Source organism: Chelonoidis abingdonii, chromosome 6, assembly GCF_003597395.2.
Source record: "Chelonoidis abingdonii isolate Lonesome George chromosome 6, CheloAbing_2.0, whole genome shotgun sequence".
Classification (NCBI taxonomy): Eukaryota; Metazoa; Chordata; order Testudines; family Testudinidae; genus Chelonoidis; species Chelonoidis abingdonii.
Window position 1 is genome coordinate 53,026,989 of NC_133774.1, and position 17,928 is coordinate 53,044,916.

Genomic DNA, 17,928 nt, shown 5'->3' on the forward strand with positions numbered 1-17,928 from the left:
ACTGGAGTCAGGTGCTCTAATTGGAGTCAGGTGCTCTAATTGGCCACAGCTGTTCTAGTTAATCTAAAGCAAACCTTCCTCCCTTGGCAGGGAATAAGGCCCCCTGCTAACACTCTTATGCTGCCCCCTGGCCATGCTGTATCACAGTGGTTATGGGAACATGGCGTTAGTCTCCCATCCTGCACTTACCTCCCTCTTTCTTTCCTCCCTCCCTGAAATCAATAGCAAACAAACCAAGCCTCTTTTGCGCCTTTTAGCAATCAACTGTACACTGTTGTGAGTATTACAAACCTTATTCTGCAGTAATTACACAGCCAATTCAGGACCTGCCGCATGGAACAATGTGATGCCACACAAGCAGCCCTACTGGAAGACATAGAGCGGAGCAATTCTCAGTTGCTGGCGACATTGGTACATCACCTTGACCTAGTTGAGCGCCATTTCTCGGCCCAGGAAACAAGCACTGACTGGTGGGACCACATTGTTATGCAGCTATGGGATGATGAGCATGGCTGCAGAACTTTCAAATGAGTAAGGCCACTTTCCAGGAACTGTGTGAAGAGCTTTCCCCAGCCCTGAAGCGCAGCAATACTGAAATGAGAGCTGCTCTGACAGTGGAGAAGCGAGTAGTGACAGCTCTGTGGAAGCTTGCAATGCCAGACTGCTACCAGTCATTGGGGGATCAATTTGGAGTTGGTAAATCTGCCGTGAGATCTGTTGTGATCCAAGTTTTCAGGGCCATTAACAGACTTCTACTAAGAAGAGTAGTGACTCTGGGCAATGTGCAGGACATAGTGGATGGTTTTGCTGTGATGGATTCCAGCCATTTCACTGACATCAACGTGAGAAGGTCAGGAAAGGTGCATGATGCACAAATCTTTAGGAACTGTGGTCTGTTCAGAAAGTTGCAAGCAGGGACTTTCCTTCCAGACTGTAAAATAACCATTGGTGATTTTGAAATGCCAGTCATGATCCTGGGAGACCCAGCCTACCCCTTGCTCTCATGACTCATGAAGTCATTCACCGGCAGCCTCGTCAGCAGTAGGGCCTGTTTCAACCATTCGCTGAGCAAGTGCAGAATGTGGTTGTGGAATGTGCCTTTGGATGTTTAAAAGGTTACTGGTACTGTTTGCTTACTAGGTTAGACCTCAGTGAAAGCAATATCCATAATGTTATTGCTGGCTGCTGTGTGCACCATAATATCTGTGAAACAAAGGGAGAAAAGTTTCTGCCAGGGTGGGGCATTGAGGCAGATTGTCTGGTAGCCGACTCTGAGCAGCCAGACACCAGGGCAATAAGAAGAGCACATCGAGGGGCTCTGCGTCTCCGTGAGGCTTTGAAACCCAGTTTCAGCAATGAGCCAGAGTAATATGACACTTATCTGTGCTGTTCCTTACCAAACTGTCCTTCCATTTCATTTTCTCCCCTATAAACTCCACCCCACCAACTACCGTGTGTGGAATGAATAAAGAGCCTTTTCTCCTCAATCCATGAAATTTTATTATGCACACAAACACACAGAGAGAGCAAAGAAAAGTAAGATAACTTGCGGCAAAAGGGCTGATAACATTGTGGGGGGAGAAGTAAGGAAAGCTTGCTTACAGATGCACTGGAATAGCAACCAAAGGTGTGGGAATATGCACCTTCTGGTCCTTGTACCCTCCCCTGGTGTTGAGTGCAAGGAACACTGAACATTCTTACCCCCTGTCCCATCTGACATTTTGGGGAGGAGGATGTAGAACTGGGCCATGATGGCAACAGGTTCAGCACAGGCTGCAGAGGGAATCTAGCAGCTATCTGCCTTTCTTGAACCTCAACCAGACGCCTCAACATGTCTGATTGCTTCTTCATAATCCTCAGCATCCCTTTCTGCGTGGCATGCTTTTGTTCCCTGCATGCTTTCCTGTCCTCCTTGTCCATGTCCAGGATCTCAGACAGTGTAATCCTTCATGTTCTGAGCTCCATCTTGTCACTCTCAGAGGTGCGAATTAACTCATTGAACATGTCCTCATGAGTCTTCTTTTTCCGCCTTCTAGTCTCGGAAAGACTCTGTCCCAGTGTGGAGAATGCACCAATGGACAAGGTTTCAGCTGCAAAGAATGCAATGCACAAGGGTAACATTAATAGTGCATACATTGTTTCTGGTGCAAGGTTAATTTTTTTTATAAAAAAAACAAACCCTCAATACACTTCACTGCAAGATACAACGTAATCACAACTGCTGGCTATTGCAAGAATCGATTTGCTGCTCCAGCCGTGGTGAGTAAGGCCATGAGGCATGGGCGAGAGGTCTTGTGTTGCTGCGTTTGTGAAGACATCCTTAGGATCACAGGTTGGAGCTTGAGAAAAGCCGCCTTTCCCCTAGCAACCTGGATGGAGCTTGAGGACAGGCACCAGTGTAAAGCCCATAGTGGCCCCCCTCCCACCCGTATAGTTTGTTTTTTAGAAAAGCGACACTGGGTTGGGAGGGGAGGAAGGGAGACAAACAGGAAGCTGCCACCCCATCCCCCCTTTTTTTTTCAATGCTACTTGCAATTCATGGTGATCCCTTCCAACCACAACCATGGCATGTTTGGGAAAGCTTGGTTGTGTGATCCAGATTTCACCAAATGGGTCATATTACTTGTTGAATTGTTTGCGGTTTAAGGGCTAGCACTGAAAACTTCTCCCGTTTCCCCTAGGTGACCCTATGCGATATCACTCTCCTGAGGGTAACAGAGGCGGATGGGAGCAGCTGTTGCAAGCATCTGGTACAGACCTGTTCCTTATGCTGTGTGCTGCAGTGATGCCAACAGAGTTAATACTGGAGTGGTGCAGGAAAGTGTCCTAGTGGGGTGGATGAAATAAGGCAGCCCATCCTAGAAACCATCTGCAAAGGATTGCAGAATACCTCCATGAAAGCTTCCTACAGATCTCCATGGAGGATTCCCAGGCTATCCCTGTGCACATAAACAGCCTTTTTTGGAGAGCACCTCTGCATAGCTGGAGTGGCCACTGATACCCACTACACCTACTTTTTTGTTCAGATTAAACATAAAAAATCATAGCATGTCCAGTCTGATTGGAAATGTGTACTCACCAGAGGTGCCTTCCTTGGCATCACGCTCCATTGCCAGCTGGTCCTGTGAAGGGATGGGCTCCAGGTTTAAATAGTTCTTGGCTGTTGGGGAGAATGGATCTCCACTTGCCTACCTCCCATTCTCCTCCTCCTCCTCCCAGGGCCAGCTTTAGGAAGTGCAGGGCCCAGTTCAAATATCCGGTGGTGGTTCGGGTTTTCGGTAGCACATCCTTCACTCACTCCGGGTCTTCCGCGGCACTGAACAAGCCGCAGCCAAAATGCCACCGAAGACCCAGAGCGACTGAAAGACCTGCCACCAAAGTGCTGCCAAAGACCCGGACCACTGCTAGGTGAGTAAAAATTAAAAAATTAGGCACTCTTCTTTAGGGTGCGGGGCCCTCTTAGGCATGAGGCCCGATTCAGGGGAATTGGCCTAAAGCCGGCCCTGCCTCCTCCTCTTCCTCATCAACAATGTCCTCCTCGTTGCTTGAGGTCGCCTGGGGCTTCTGGGAAGTATCTATGGAGCATTTTGGAGTAGTGGTGGGATCTCTGCCAAGAATTGCCTGCAGCTCCTCATAAAAGCAGCATGTCTTTGGGGCAGAACCAGAATGACTGTTCACTGCTTTTGTCTTCTGGTACGCTTGCTGCAGCTCCTTTATTTTCATGCGGCACTGCTGCATGTTCCTGGTATAGCCCTTCTCCTCCATGCCCCGTGTGATATTGGCATAGATGTCAGAGCTCTTCTTGCACAGATTCTTCTCCCCACACAGCAAGAAGATCCACCACTTCTTATGTACTTCATGCTGGAGCATAGTTTTGGCCTTGAGTCTCCATGAGCAGTTGTGCTGGCAAGCTCTCCATGCTGATGAAACAGGAAATGAAAATTCCAAAGTTCCCAGGGCTTTAACAGGAAAGTGGTTGATTCCAGTGTACCTGGCTGACGTGCAGTAGAATTCAAAGTGCTCTCCAGAGCAGTCACAGTGGAGCACTGTGGGACACCTCCTGGAGGCCAATTCATTCAAATTACACTATTCCCATGTCGACCTGTGGATGTTGAATCAAGCTCTACACCTCTTGCATACATGGAGTACAGAAGTCAACTTTACAGGCCACTTAGGTCGGCAGAAGGGACTCAGTAGTGTAGACACATACATTTTTAGATCGACTTAATGCAGCTTATGTCGACCTAAGTTTGTACTGTAGACCAGGCCTTAGATTTAAGGTCTACTCTGCAGCTTTTAAAATAAAAATGGTTCTGGAAAAATTCCCAGCCAAAACGAGGCACAGAGTCTCAGACATCAGAAGCCGTAGAGGATAAGGAATCTTTGTTGCTAATTAGCATTCTGTGGAATTCTACAGTGGGTTCTGTCCATGTAGAATGCAGGTTCTTGATATGAGTAGCCTGGATTCTATATTAAAGGTGAATGGTTGCAGTCTATTCCATTTTACATATTGTTTAGTGTATCCATTTCCTGTATCTCACATCAGAGAGAACTCTCTCAAACAATTAAGTCCCTTAATACCAATTTCACACCTCAGCAGTGTAGTAGTGTATGTCAGCCAATGTTTTAGCTCATTCTTTAATTAGATTTTGTTACTAAATCATTGTTAGGAATTATATTAGATCATCATTGTTCAAGTCTCAATTGAAATCTTTGTAGAGCTCTATTTACGTACTTTATAGGCTGGACATTAACATGGATTACATAATGTGGAAGATTTGTATCATCACAACATACTCTTAGAATACGTAAATATAGTATTTATTATATACAGTTGACCACATTCTTCTCTCTTATACCAGGGTAGCCTCATTGGGATTGCAGAATCTGACACAAGTGTAGAATGAACTATACACAAAATAGCTGCTGTCCTAGATGGATATAATATATTATTCCTATTATACATTACACATTAAAATAGTAAAGTATGGGTTATTTTTATCTAATGCCAGAAAATGAGACATTGCAGAGTATAGCAGTGTGGCCTCTGATTGCCTGTTGAGCATCTTTCATGGACAGATGTTGCTGTACTGAACTCTGCCTGTCAGGCTCTCCTGTCTCTTCAGGTGTCCTTCAAAAACACACAATTCACAAAGCACTCCAAACAATTCCCAGAAGGGATCCCACTTACTTAGTCCTCAGGTGCCCCAAGCCTAGTTCATTTTTTCCCAGTAGTCCAATACAAAGTCTTTCAAAACAAAACACAGACTCATGCAGCTTTCACCCCAGTTTCAGCTGGGCACATACATCCCCCTCCTTCTTGAGTGTCTGTGAGTCTCTTGCGCGTGCTTCTTGTGCAGGATCTCTCCCAGATAAGATGACCAGATGTCCCAGTTTTATAGGGACAGTCCTTTGGGGCTTCATCTTATATAGGTGCCTATTACCCCCCCCTTCCAATTTTTCACACTTTCTGCCTGGTCACCCTACTCCCAGGCCTCCCTGCCTGGAGAGCTTTTCTCCTGCATTGTGAACTTTTCCCCTGCTGACTCAGGGCCCTGCAGGAGTCTTCTTGTTCCCAGCAGTGTATCTGCAGACTTAGCTTCAGTTTCCTCATCTTGCCACCTTCCCTGCTGCTGCACCTTCTTGCTCTTTTTATTCTGGGATCACTTGATTCTACTCAGATGTGTCTTGTCCTGTAATCATGGTTCATTTAGCCCCAAGCTCTCCAGCCCATGGGACACATCACCCCATTACACAGGAATTCCCGAGACCAGAGGTACTGGGAGTGTTATACAGGCAGCATATTAACATTTAGAAATCGAGAAAACATCACATAAATACATCATCATTCCGAGAGCCAGAACCAAGCTGGAGAGGACCCTGAAGGATGTCATCTGCTGTAAATAGTTGAAAACCTGAAGTGGAAGCCAGACCAGGGCAAGGCCTTTGAGGTGATATGCAAATAGGATGCCAGCAACTGCTTCCTCTCCAGGGGCAACTTCACACTATTTGACAACTGGAAGTTCATCCACCAAGTCTGGCTCAACTGTGTCCCACTGAATAGAGTCATCCACCATGGGAATCAGGACAAGTGATGCAGGAAGTGCAGCTGTGCCAACAAAACACTACCCCATGTCTTGTGTAGCTTCAAGCCCCATTCCAGAGCCTGGCAGCTGCGACACAACACCATCCAAGATCGCCTGGTCAGAGCCATCTCTCCACCTGTGGGGAAGGTAGCCGTGAACTTCACCATCCCCGGAACTGACAGCCAACTGCGCCTGGACATCGTCATCACCAACTAGGACTGGAAGAAGATCATCATGGTGGATGTCACAGTGCACTTTGAAAACAAGACCCCAGCTTTCCATGATACCCGATCTCAAAAGGCGGAGAAATATGCCCCTCTGGCCGACACCCTGAGAGTAGAGGCTACGAAGTCCAAACTCACGTGCTGATCATCGGAGCCTTGGGCACATGGGACCCAGTAACAACCAAGGGCTGAGAAAATGTAGAGTCAGTCAACACTACACTTGACTGATGCAGCAACTCATGATGTCAGATGCTGTCAGGTGGACGAGGGACATCTACATAGAACAAATCACTGGACATCGGCAATACCAGGAGGGATGAGCTGGAGTGCTGATGAGAAGCGTAGTTGGAAAAGTAACTCAAATACTTTCCTGATGGACTGTTTTTTTCTCTAAATGGACAACCTATCCTAAATTCTCAATTACTCAGGGACAATCTTCACTTGTTGACATATTTTGCTTTCTGCTGCTAACTCTCTGTATAACTTTTTCCATGAGTAATGTACCCGAATGCATCTAATGTACCTAAACATCTAAACTGTATTCTTAAATTCATTCATCTAAATTTTGCTTATTGTTGATTAGGCACTATATGTATCTTACAACTTTAAAAACAAAATTTGTATTTGTGGAAAATCTAAGCTCTATACCCAGATGTACAGACACTCTTTTCTCAACCTAGGTATTATATAATATTTTTAACATTAGCTTTAAAAAATTTTTTAAATCTGTTAAATTGCTGTTTTTGCAATGCTTGCAACACCTATGGATTTGTGAGCCAGACAACTGAAGGACTTGCACTGGTGGATTTTGGAGGAAACTGTATCTAGCACTCTTCACCAGAGAGAGAGAGTCATTTTGTCATAGGTCTGAAAAGTATAAGGAAAGGCAATAAAAAATACCCACCCTTAGGGTGGTGGCAGTGGTAGCAATACAAAGTACTAACCTATTATTTCCTTAACATAAGTTTTCTGTGTAAGAAAGAGACTGTTAACAAGTGATAAGTAGTTATCTAGGATCAATTGACTTCATTACTCATCTGCTAAGATTCCAAAAAGCAGACTTAATATGAATCCAATTTGGCTGTACAAATTCAATTTCTAAGTCAATGCTGTTTTTTATTTCTTCTTGAGTATGGTCCATTTACATCTAAAGAGAAATTTTCTCCACTGTCAAATTGCTTTTTCTGCACGTCTGCCTACTGGTGTAGACAATTTCATTTTAAAACATATAGTATAGTGCTTGTGTTGTAAGAGTAGCAGTTTTTCCAAGTCTGTTGTAGAATACAATAGAGAAGCATTATTTGTAGATATGTAGATATTTTATTTTTCGTGTGGGCACACGCCATTCTGCCAGCTTATCGTTATGGACATTAATTTACTCAATGGAGTAATGAGCTCTGCAGTACTGTTCAGTTCTGTATTAGTAGGCAGTTTTGTGATTTTATATATAATGACTTACTAAAGATATTTTTCTCACGCTATCCATATCAGCTTATGTTCCCCTGGATAGTCTGCTTAAGGACACGCAAAATCATGACAGGGGCTGTTTTTAAAAATGACACTTTAGCACTTGGTTTTAATTAACTTTTATTTATGGACTGTTACAGTTATGTCATTGGTACCTGTGAAGTTGCCTGGTATTTTCCAAGTCCTTTACCTCTATCCAGAGGAATATTGTTGCTGAGCATTCCTCAAAGAAGTTGCAGTGTCAGCTTACAGAAGGAATACCATAAAGCAAAATATAGAAAAAACTGAATTTTAACTTTCATACTTGTTAAATGGAGCTTAAATAAGTTTAAATTGTAAATATTGGTATAATGTACTTCTTGTATAATGGACCTGATCTTACTGCCATCACTGAAACAAAATGTGTAATGACTTCACAGAGGGAAGCATCGGGCTCTACATGCATATTATTAGGATTATGGTATATCTTTATGTGTTTGATCCATTATAACCTGGCTAGTCTCTGTGCTTTTCATAAACTTGGAGTGTCGAGACACAAGCTTCTTCCATACATTCCAGTCATCTCTCAGAAATGAGCCACTTGATGTACAAACTGTGTGCTTAAAAAGAGACTTTTTCACTGAAAAAGGAAGGAAATAGCTTCATATCTTAAAGCTGTTTCACTGTTGTTTAGATCTCTTGATATTTGAAAATAATATTTACACGTTTAATGGGCTGTGAATTATGGAAATAATGGTGACCACTGTACTAACAGAGTGACCTCTGTACTAACATTCATGGTGTTTTAAAGCAGCAGTTCTAGAATCTGTGTCAGTGGACAGGACAATTCCTGAAAGCACCTCGACTGTTGAGGCACCTGAGCTTTCCCCATGTCGATCCCCCTCAACTCCACGACATCTCCGCTACCGTCAGCCAGGAGGTAAGAAACATTGCCTTGGAAGAACACTGAGTTATGTATTTCCAATTCTTTTTTAATCTCTTACAAAGATTATTTTCTAAATAGTGTGGTTAGTTTGTGTGTCTGCTTATTTCTCAGATGTAAAAAAGCCAGCAAAGTGTGAAGAAGAGTATTCTAGTTAATTGGCATATTAATAACAAGAGAATGAAAAGCATACTGGGAGTTAGGAAGTGCTGAAATGATCTGTAATATCTGGAACAGGATGTTCCTTAGTTCAGGAATAATATTGACTCAATCCTATTCTTTACATGAATTCTCAAGACCTCAACAGATTTGCAGAAGCTATTATGGGGGCACATTTTAGGTACCATATGTGATGATTAGATGCACAAGTCCCATTACTGTTAATGGGAAACGACTGTGTCTGTTCCTCCATGTGCGGCACTGAACATTTACAGATGGTATCAGATTATTCATTCCAGTATTGAGTAAATCGCTCAACTGAAGACCAAAAGCAAGAGGTGGATCTTCTAATAGCTCTCACGTGGCTCTTTCAAATTACTAACAGAACTTCTTGCTGTATCCATAAATATTTAGAATGTTGCCCTTTCTTGAAATCTAGACTGTAAACCAACTATTTCATGTTTGGGAGAAAAAAAAATCACAAATATAATCCTCCCCAGTAATCAGTAATAATTTTATGAAAATATTTCATAGTAATTTTAAGCCAACACCAAACTTTACTTATTGGCGTGGTTTATGGTTGTGTGTCAGAATTTTTGGTTTGAAAACTCTGGAAATGCAAAGCAAAACCATTTGAATGGAAATCAGAGGAGATGTTCACAAAACTTCTTGCAAAGTGATAACAATATGTTTTGCAAAGCTCTGCTAATTTTAGTTAACAACCAGGGGGAAATCTTAAATCTTGTTCAAAATAATATCAGTTTTTACTTTGCTTGGGTTGGCTATTGAAAATGATGTGATTGAGAAGTAAATTAATCATAATTCAGTTACTTTAGCATCATTATTTTTAATGCAGTTGTATCATAACTTTCATTTTTGTTTGGTTAATCTTTTTTCTTCACATTGGCACTACCATCCACTTTGTTAAACAGTATTATTTATTATTATGATCTGTTGATAAAAATCAAATCACAAATATATTTTTAATATCTTGCTTCTAATACAGAATCCCTTTTCATTCACTGAGAACATAAAATATGCACATAAGTAGGCATGCTCATGAAAAAAACTATTGTATATTCACTCTTCACTGTGTGTGCTGGGAGAATGGAGAATATGAACATTGATATACTTTTTAAAAAAAAGTAAAAACCAAATACAAGTTGTTGACCTTTCTTTGTCTGTTCCTTACAGTACAGACTGCTGACAACAGCCACTGTTCTGTTTCTCCTGCTTCTGCATTTGCTATTGCTACAGCTGCAGCAGGGCATGGAAGTCCACCAGGTGAGAACAATTTAGTGCAAGAAAAATTTAGATGGGTCTCAACAGGTAAAACTGTCCTACAAGCATGTTCATCTAAGTTTTAAATAGTCACTGGTTTGTTCCTTTAGTCTCCTGGGTATTTCATTCCCTGGAATAATCAGGCTTCCATTCTGAATAGAGATTCCATTGGGATCTATAGATGATCAGGACATACGAGATACGCTTGACAGTACGGAAGAAGGTGGGTGGAACAGATATAGTTTTCCATCCCTGTGTGTAGGATTTATTTGTCTAACTAATTGACTGACTGTACGTAGGTCTGTAGATTCCCCAAGAAGGACTCTTTGGTCTAGTGATTAGATGAGATACTGAAATTTAGGACTCCTAGAATTCACTGTTGTCTTACTCTGTGCCCTTGGGCATATCACTTACCTTCTCTGAACTAAATTTTACACTTTATAACATTAGCATAAATCCAGAGTTGCTCCACTGAAATCAGTGCAGTTACTCTGGATAAACGCTGGTGTAACGAAGAGTGAGTTTGTCTAAATTTTGTGGTTTATGCAGCTGTAAAGTGATATCTGCTTCCTTTGCAGAGTGGTGACATATATTGTTTGTAAACCACTTTGAAATCCTGGGCTTATAAGCAATAATATAAAGCCCATTGAAATCAGTGACATTGTTTCCAATGATTGCAGTAAGGTTTTGATCAGGTTCTAACGTGTAAAGTTGTGATGGTTTGTTTGATCAGAGTTATTTGTTCAAAGTCCTCACATCCTGAAGACAGAACACACTTCACACTAAATTAATTTATGTGATGAACATTGATTGGCTTCTCTACATTATCACGGTGTAATCTCCTTTTGTGATTTTGGAAGACAATAATTTGTCTATATTCACTTTCACGATCATTATGAGCCTGACATAGAGAGATGCTGGACACCAGCAAGTTCTTTGGAAATACAAGAGTTCTCTGCCTCTCAGAACCAGATCCTACATTTGTGCTTGTCAAAGGAACATACTTTAAAAAAAAATAATTCCAACATGTAGAAAAATTGTTCTCAAAATACAAACATATCACACTAAAAACAATTATAGCTAAAGCTCCCCATACAGCCAATTGACTTGAAACAAATATAGATTTGTTACTTTTGGCTCTGTGTTATAAAAGCACATAAAGAAAAGATAAGAAAGTAAAACGTAAAAGCATACAATAAAATGTGGGCATTTCATATTATTCAGATTCTGTATATTGGAAAGAAGAAAATACTTTGCTTGTGTTAATCTAATTAAATACTATTTTGTGGTGTTTACTTCAGTTCCAAAAGAGGACTAGTTGTTTTCTTTTTTAAAGAAAAGGTATTGCAGCAAAACTGATAAGAAAAGAGTGAATCAGGGAATCTGTAGGGAAAGAGTAGGAGACTAGAGGTTTCTGTCATGAGGTGAGCAAGTACATTAGACTTCCAGAGTTTGAAAACTTTGAAAGCAAAGCCTAAACCCTTGAGTCGACTTTATGTGTAACTTGTATGATTATTGGCAAAAACATACTGGCAGGAATAAAATAATCACAATAGCATGATGTGATGGGTTCCCTGGGGTACTGCTGGAACTGGGGTACTGCTGAGCCCTCTGTCTCACCAATCTGGGCTCCTCTCACACTGTGATGCTGTGACAAGCTGCAAACCAGTCCAGGTGTTTCATGTGCACAGCCATCCACAGACAGGGACAAACCATATGAGTTACATAAATGCTTCTCCTAGCCATTTATGAACCAACAATAGAGAGGCTCCAGCCAGTTCCCTACAGTTCCCCAGGCTAGGACCTCAAACTGTACCATTTTGCCCTGGTCAGAAACCTGACCAGGCTAAGTTTATTACCCAGTCCACCCCTCCCTCAATGTGGAGAAGACATGTGAGTAAATTTTCCTTTCACTTAAAGCTAAACCCACTGTTTTAGGTAAAATATAGAACAGATTTATTAACTACAGAAATATAGATTTTAAGTGACTATAAATAATAAGCATACCGATCAAAGTTGGTTACCTAGGAAATAAAAGTAAAATCGCAATCTCAGTTCTATAAACTAGAATCCCAGTTTGTATATACCATCAGGATTCTCCTTTCTGGCCTGGGACCACCTCTTCCATTCAAAGTCTTTGTTCTCCAGACATGTTTCCAGGTGTTGAGTTGTGAGGGAAGTGAGGACAAATGATGATGTCACTTCCCCTTCTTTATAGTTTCCTCCAGCTTGCTGGAAAGATGTTTTGCTATGACCTGAGTAAAGCAGTCTCCACTGTGTACATGCTGTCTCTGAGAAGTCTCCATTGTATACAGTTCCTGGGGTAGTCCTTGTGAGTGTGCATTCCACTTAGTGGACCATCATCAGTGTCTGGCTGCCCCATTGTTGTACCTGAAAGGCTAGTTGTGGGTGTTTCCAACTTCACAACATATTTTAGTAACATACACATAGCAAAACTTCATAACTCCACATACAATGATAGTACATACAATTCAACATATTAATGTTCAGTAGATCAAGACTTTTAAAATGATATCTCACAAGGCATACTATGTACAAAACATATCACAATTATATGATAGTCCTTAATATGCCAGGGTGTTGCTTTGGGGTACAGAATGTCACGCATAGTGCTTGCCAAATTAACGTTAATTTATTATTTTTAAAATCTATTAAAATAATATGAAGTTTGAAAAGTCAAACACTCAACCTTTAGATGGGAAAAAAATCTAAGGGAAAAAGGAATTGAGGAGAGCTGACAGTTCCTCAAGGAGACAACATTAAAGGCACAACTGCAAACCATTCTGATGCAAATATAATATCACTATAACAACCATGCTCAGGGCATCATGAGCCTTCTGAAGACATCCAACATGACAAACTTTGCATTGGATACCACACAATCATTTTATAAAGATGAACATGGAGTGTAGGGTGTTCCCCCAAGGTACAGAGCTTCACACTGGCAGAAAAAAATACCTTGGAACCTAACCCCCCATTTACATTCATTCTTATGGGGAAATTGGATTCACTTAACATTGTCTTGCTTAAAGTTGCATTTTTCAAGAATATAACTGGGTTGTTAAGTGAGGAGTTACTGTAGTTGTGAATGCTAATGAAGAGATTTCAGTATTCAAAATGAGAGATAACAAGGGCCTGGACAGAGGTTTTGGAAGTGGGATGAAAGGAAGGGGAGGATTTGGCACATATTTCAGAGGAAGAACAAGTAGGTATTATCAACAGGCTGGATGCGGGGTGAAAAGTAGAGAGGAGATTGAATAAGGGCTTGTTTACACTTAGAATGGTGCAGCGACACATCTCTGCTGCTGCAGCTGCACTGTTGTAACACTTCAGTGTAGACACTTCCTATGCCAATTGAAGGGTGTCTCCTGTTGGCATAGGTAATCCACCTCCCTGAGAGGCAGTTAGGCTGATGGAAGAATTCTTTCTTTGACCAAGCTCTGTCTACACAGGGACTTAACAACGCTGCTCAGGGGTGTGAATTTTTCATATCCCTGATCAATGTAGCTAAACCAACCTAATTTTCCAGTGTAACCAGGTCTAAGACACCAAACTGCAAGGCTGAGTGACTGGAAGGAAGTAAACAGTGATAGACATATAAGTCCTTTTTTCCTACTTCCTTTCTCTCTTTGCATTTTTGGAAGGCAATGTGGTTTGGAGGAATGAGCACAGGGTTAGGAGTCAGAGGGTCCTAAATTCTAGTCCTGGGTAGGTCATGGGTAGGTCATTGCACCTTTCTGTCTTTCCCTAGCTATAAAATGAGAATAATAATACAGGTATTTACTCTTTTAGGATTACAATGTTTAATTAGTTAACGTCTATACAGTGCCCTGAGAAGGCAAAGCACTATACAAATGCTAGGCAGTAGTATTCGTATGTATGAAGTATTATTATCCCAGTGTTAATATGTATTGGGGTTACTGGAATTTCTGAATTTTCCTTGTTTTTCAATTTCTGAAGTCTTTTTTTCAGTGTTATTGTTTGTTTTTTTCTCAGCTTTTTATTTTGTGTCCTATTTCTCTGTATTACACATTGATCTTGAGATGTTTCTCTGATACAGTAAGAATATCACACAACGATTTTTAAAGAAGCAAGATACATTTGGGTGTGTATTAGCAGAAAATGTACACTCTGTTGGACAATATCTTTTTTATGCAGTAAGCATGTAGATTCTCTATAGGAAACTGGAAGATATTCAAAATACAGTTAAAATCTCTAATAATGTTAATTTGGTTGATACAAATGTAGCCAAATAAAGCAATGTTGTTTTTATAAATAGCGAACAAAAAAAATACACTTCATGGGAGCTAGGCATAGTGGCTTCTGCTTTGCTGTGATTTGTTTTAAACAACATGATGGAGAAAAACTACTAAACTTAATGGTGGAGTCTTTTATCTTTAAACCTTTTCAACTGAACATAAGTGTTAAGAGAACTTGTTTTGACAAAACATAAATTTTGGGCCAAAATTTTCCTGTCATTGTCCCATTATATTTTTTGCATTCTTCTAGATATCCTGGTTTCAGCTGGTTTCAACAGAAATATTATGAATATTTTGAGAAATGCACTAATTCCTACTTGAAGGAAACCAGGGGGACTAGAAAGCATACTAATACATTGTTTTGAGATTTTGAGCCTTAAGAAGTTTGGATAAATTAAAATAAACTGAATGTAAAGTGAGCTGAATGTATATGCTTATCTCAGCCAAAATGGTTCACATGTAGTTTCTTCATATCCTTGTTAGCTTCATTTTTCACTGTTCAAAGTCCTAGGTCATTATTTTCAAGAAGCTAAATGCTACAAGGCAGACTTCCCTCCTTCTAGTACTGATATTTACTGTAGAAAACATACCATTATTTCACAAGAACAAGGTGACATATTGTGAGGGCTTCGACAGCATGGGCTACCAACCAGAATACAAGCCATCCAGGGTTCCTGGGTATATACTTTGGTTGCTAGCCCACACTGAAATCCATTCTGCCACGTATACATTACCTTGCTAACTAGATTAAAATTGCATGGATATCCTACCTGTGCTACAATCACACATTCACTTGCTGAGTAGATATTTCCAAACAGACACTGAATTCTGGGGCAGAATCATGAGTCTGTTCTTACATCCTGTCACAAGTCTGTCATAACCTGTATTAAGAAAAGTCTCTAGAAAAATCTTCTCTACAAATCTATATTGTAGAAAGAAGGAAAACTCAGAACCTTTTCTTTTTACCACTGAGTATTTGTGGTTTGGTAAATACAATATGAATCTGAATTACCCTTGGTTTTGGTTTTGCAGAACAAAAGACCATCAGCTCACCTCTTCTTCATTGCAGAGTGTTCTGCCTTACGCCACTTTTCTGCTGCTTACATGAACTAAATGCAAAAGCAGTCATATTATCTTGAGCGGGTATGAAAAATTTTCTTCAGAGCAAATACAAAAGCTAATCAGCTAGCTGAGGCTGGTAGGAGCTAAATGCAGTCAACTCCCTTTGAGATGGAACATGACACTTCAGAATGTACAATGAAAGATCCATCTCATGGCCCCTCTGAGACATGCTGCTGAAAACCTGTGTCTGCCCAGTTTTCATTGTTATCAACACACCCAACAGAGCCTACATGGTCCAGCGGTGTCATATGTAGTTTGTAGAAGGGGCCTAATTCCATTTTAAATTATGGCTTTGGGGTCTGGTGTACAAAATTAGGGCCATATACTAACATCCATACATAGCAAATTTCCCACTGATAACAAAGTTTGAGGGTAGAATATGTCCCTTACAGAACAGAATATATGTCTTTGTATAATAACTAAACTTTTAGTTAATAAGTTGTTTTTATATCAGAATCACTCAGTAGGATCAAAATGCAATACTAGACACTTTTAGGACCATCTATGTTTCTGTCCTTTGTTTATTTGGCCATTTGAACATACAATTTCCTAAACCGTACACATAATAATGGTAATTGCATAATGTTGTCATATCATTGGGCATTATTTGAAAACTTGGCTCTTAAAGTGTCAGTATTAATCTTAAAATTCACTGTCCCGTTGAGATGAGTTAGGGAGGTTCACATCTCTGAGAGCTTCTGTTTCAAGAAATCTGGAAACATATCAAGACAACTTAACGTGAGTTTTGGCTTGTTCACAGGGCCAGTGCAACCATTTAGGCAACCTAGGCGATCGCCTAGGGCGCTGGCATTTGGGGGCACCATTTTCTTCAGCAGTGACTGCGGCGGCCGGATCTTCAGCCGTCCCGGTCGCTGCTGGCATTTAGGTGGAGGGAGCTGGGGCAGGGGAGCATGAGGAGGGCCGCCTACAGCAAGTAAGGTGGGGGGCAGCACACAGGGGAACTCCCCGCCCCAGCTCACCCCTGCACCGCCTCCTCCCCGAGCACGCCGTGGCCACTTCACTTCTGCCGCCTCTCAGGCTTGCAGTGCCTGAGTCTAGGGCGCGAAACATCCTTGCACCGGCCCTGCTTGTTCACACTTAGCTTTTTTTGGAACATTTTTTTTTCAGCAATAAAACCTAGAAATTTACTTTTTTAAAATGAAAGCTTATGTCTGTAGAAATGAAATCTCTCACAGGGTAAATACTTCAGTTGAGGCAGGTCCATCCTCTGAGCTCGGTGTTTGACACTGCTGTTATAATTAGTCATGCCTGATTCACATTACAGTTGTTGACAAACTTTTATTAGTCTAAATTTCAGTTAGATTTACATATTGTTCCACTGGTAGCATTTAGGTCTTTCCTTTCAGGTAAATCAAGCACAAACTAATTCAGACTGACCATATAATTAAATGTTTATAATTAGCATAATAAAGTTTAACATAAGGTTTTGGTGAGTGTTATTCCCCCCTTTCAGGTGTGACTGGCATTATTTTTCTATGATCAATGAAACCATTAGCCATCTCCCTAATGTGATAATATTTTTGTTTTCTTTTGTTTGTTCTGGCACAAGCACTAATTGCAGCAATTGAGTGACACAGTTTGTGCCAAATGGTCCAAAATAGATCCTCTGAACAGAGTAATGTGTGTATATATGAGTGTGTCTAGAGGGGCACCTTAGCTTTATATATTGCTGCCAGATACATTCAACCTGTTAAAATACAAGTACATCTAGAGATATACCTACCGACTAATGAAGATGCATGTTTTCCAATAGACTGTATTGATTTCTCAGTTGTAGATCCTGTCTTGCATCACATTCCATGTTTCCTTTGATCACTTGTAGTATTTCACAAATTCTGACCATACTCACTGCAGGCCAATAGGGTACTATTTTCTTTTTCAACTATATCTGCCGTAGACAGATGAAAAGTACAATTTCCCTACAGGCTGAAGGGGACATTGGGGGAAGTTTCAGGAAATAAAACATCTCCCTGCTGCCAAGTGCAACAGTGGCAGTGTGATATTGCATCATCATGTTGTATCACATACAGGTCCTACATCAGTCATTGGGACAGTTAGTAAACTGGCTGGTGTAAATTGTGGGCATTACTTCTATATTATGAGAGAAGAGACAGCAAAGGATTTGCAAACTCTTCTGAATCTTGTGAGGAAATTATTATGCTATATGGTTGGAGCTCTGTAAGGTCTACTGTGGTCATATGCCTACTACATGGAAGTGTTATAGTGAATAAATTAGTGTTTCTTATCATGTCCATGTTTACATAAAAATCTTTGTCTACAAAGAGAATCTTTGCTCATGTAAGCAAGTGGGGTTTTATTTTCTAGTACTTTGCAAAAATATTCATAGCCAAACTGAAACAAGAAAA

General features: G+C 40.7%; 1 protein-coding gene across 2 annotated transcripts in view; it reads left to right on the top strand.

The window, feature by feature from the left end:
• The window catches only part of RASGRF2 (Ras protein specific guanine nucleotide releasing factor 2), a 241,924-nt gene that overhangs the window by 136,644 nt on the left and 87,352 nt on the right, over positions 1–17,928 (top strand). The window contains exons 16-17 of one of the 2 annotated variants that reach the window (XM_032793920.2): positions 8,568–8,696; positions 10,053–10,142. In XM_032793920.2, the coding sequence (XP_032649811.1) occupies positions 8,568–8,696; positions 10,053–10,142 (219 nt within the window). The remainder of the gene's footprint in view (positions 1–8,567; positions 8,697–10,052; positions 10,143–17,928) is intronic. The other variant, XM_032793929.2, reaches the window with a different exon arrangement.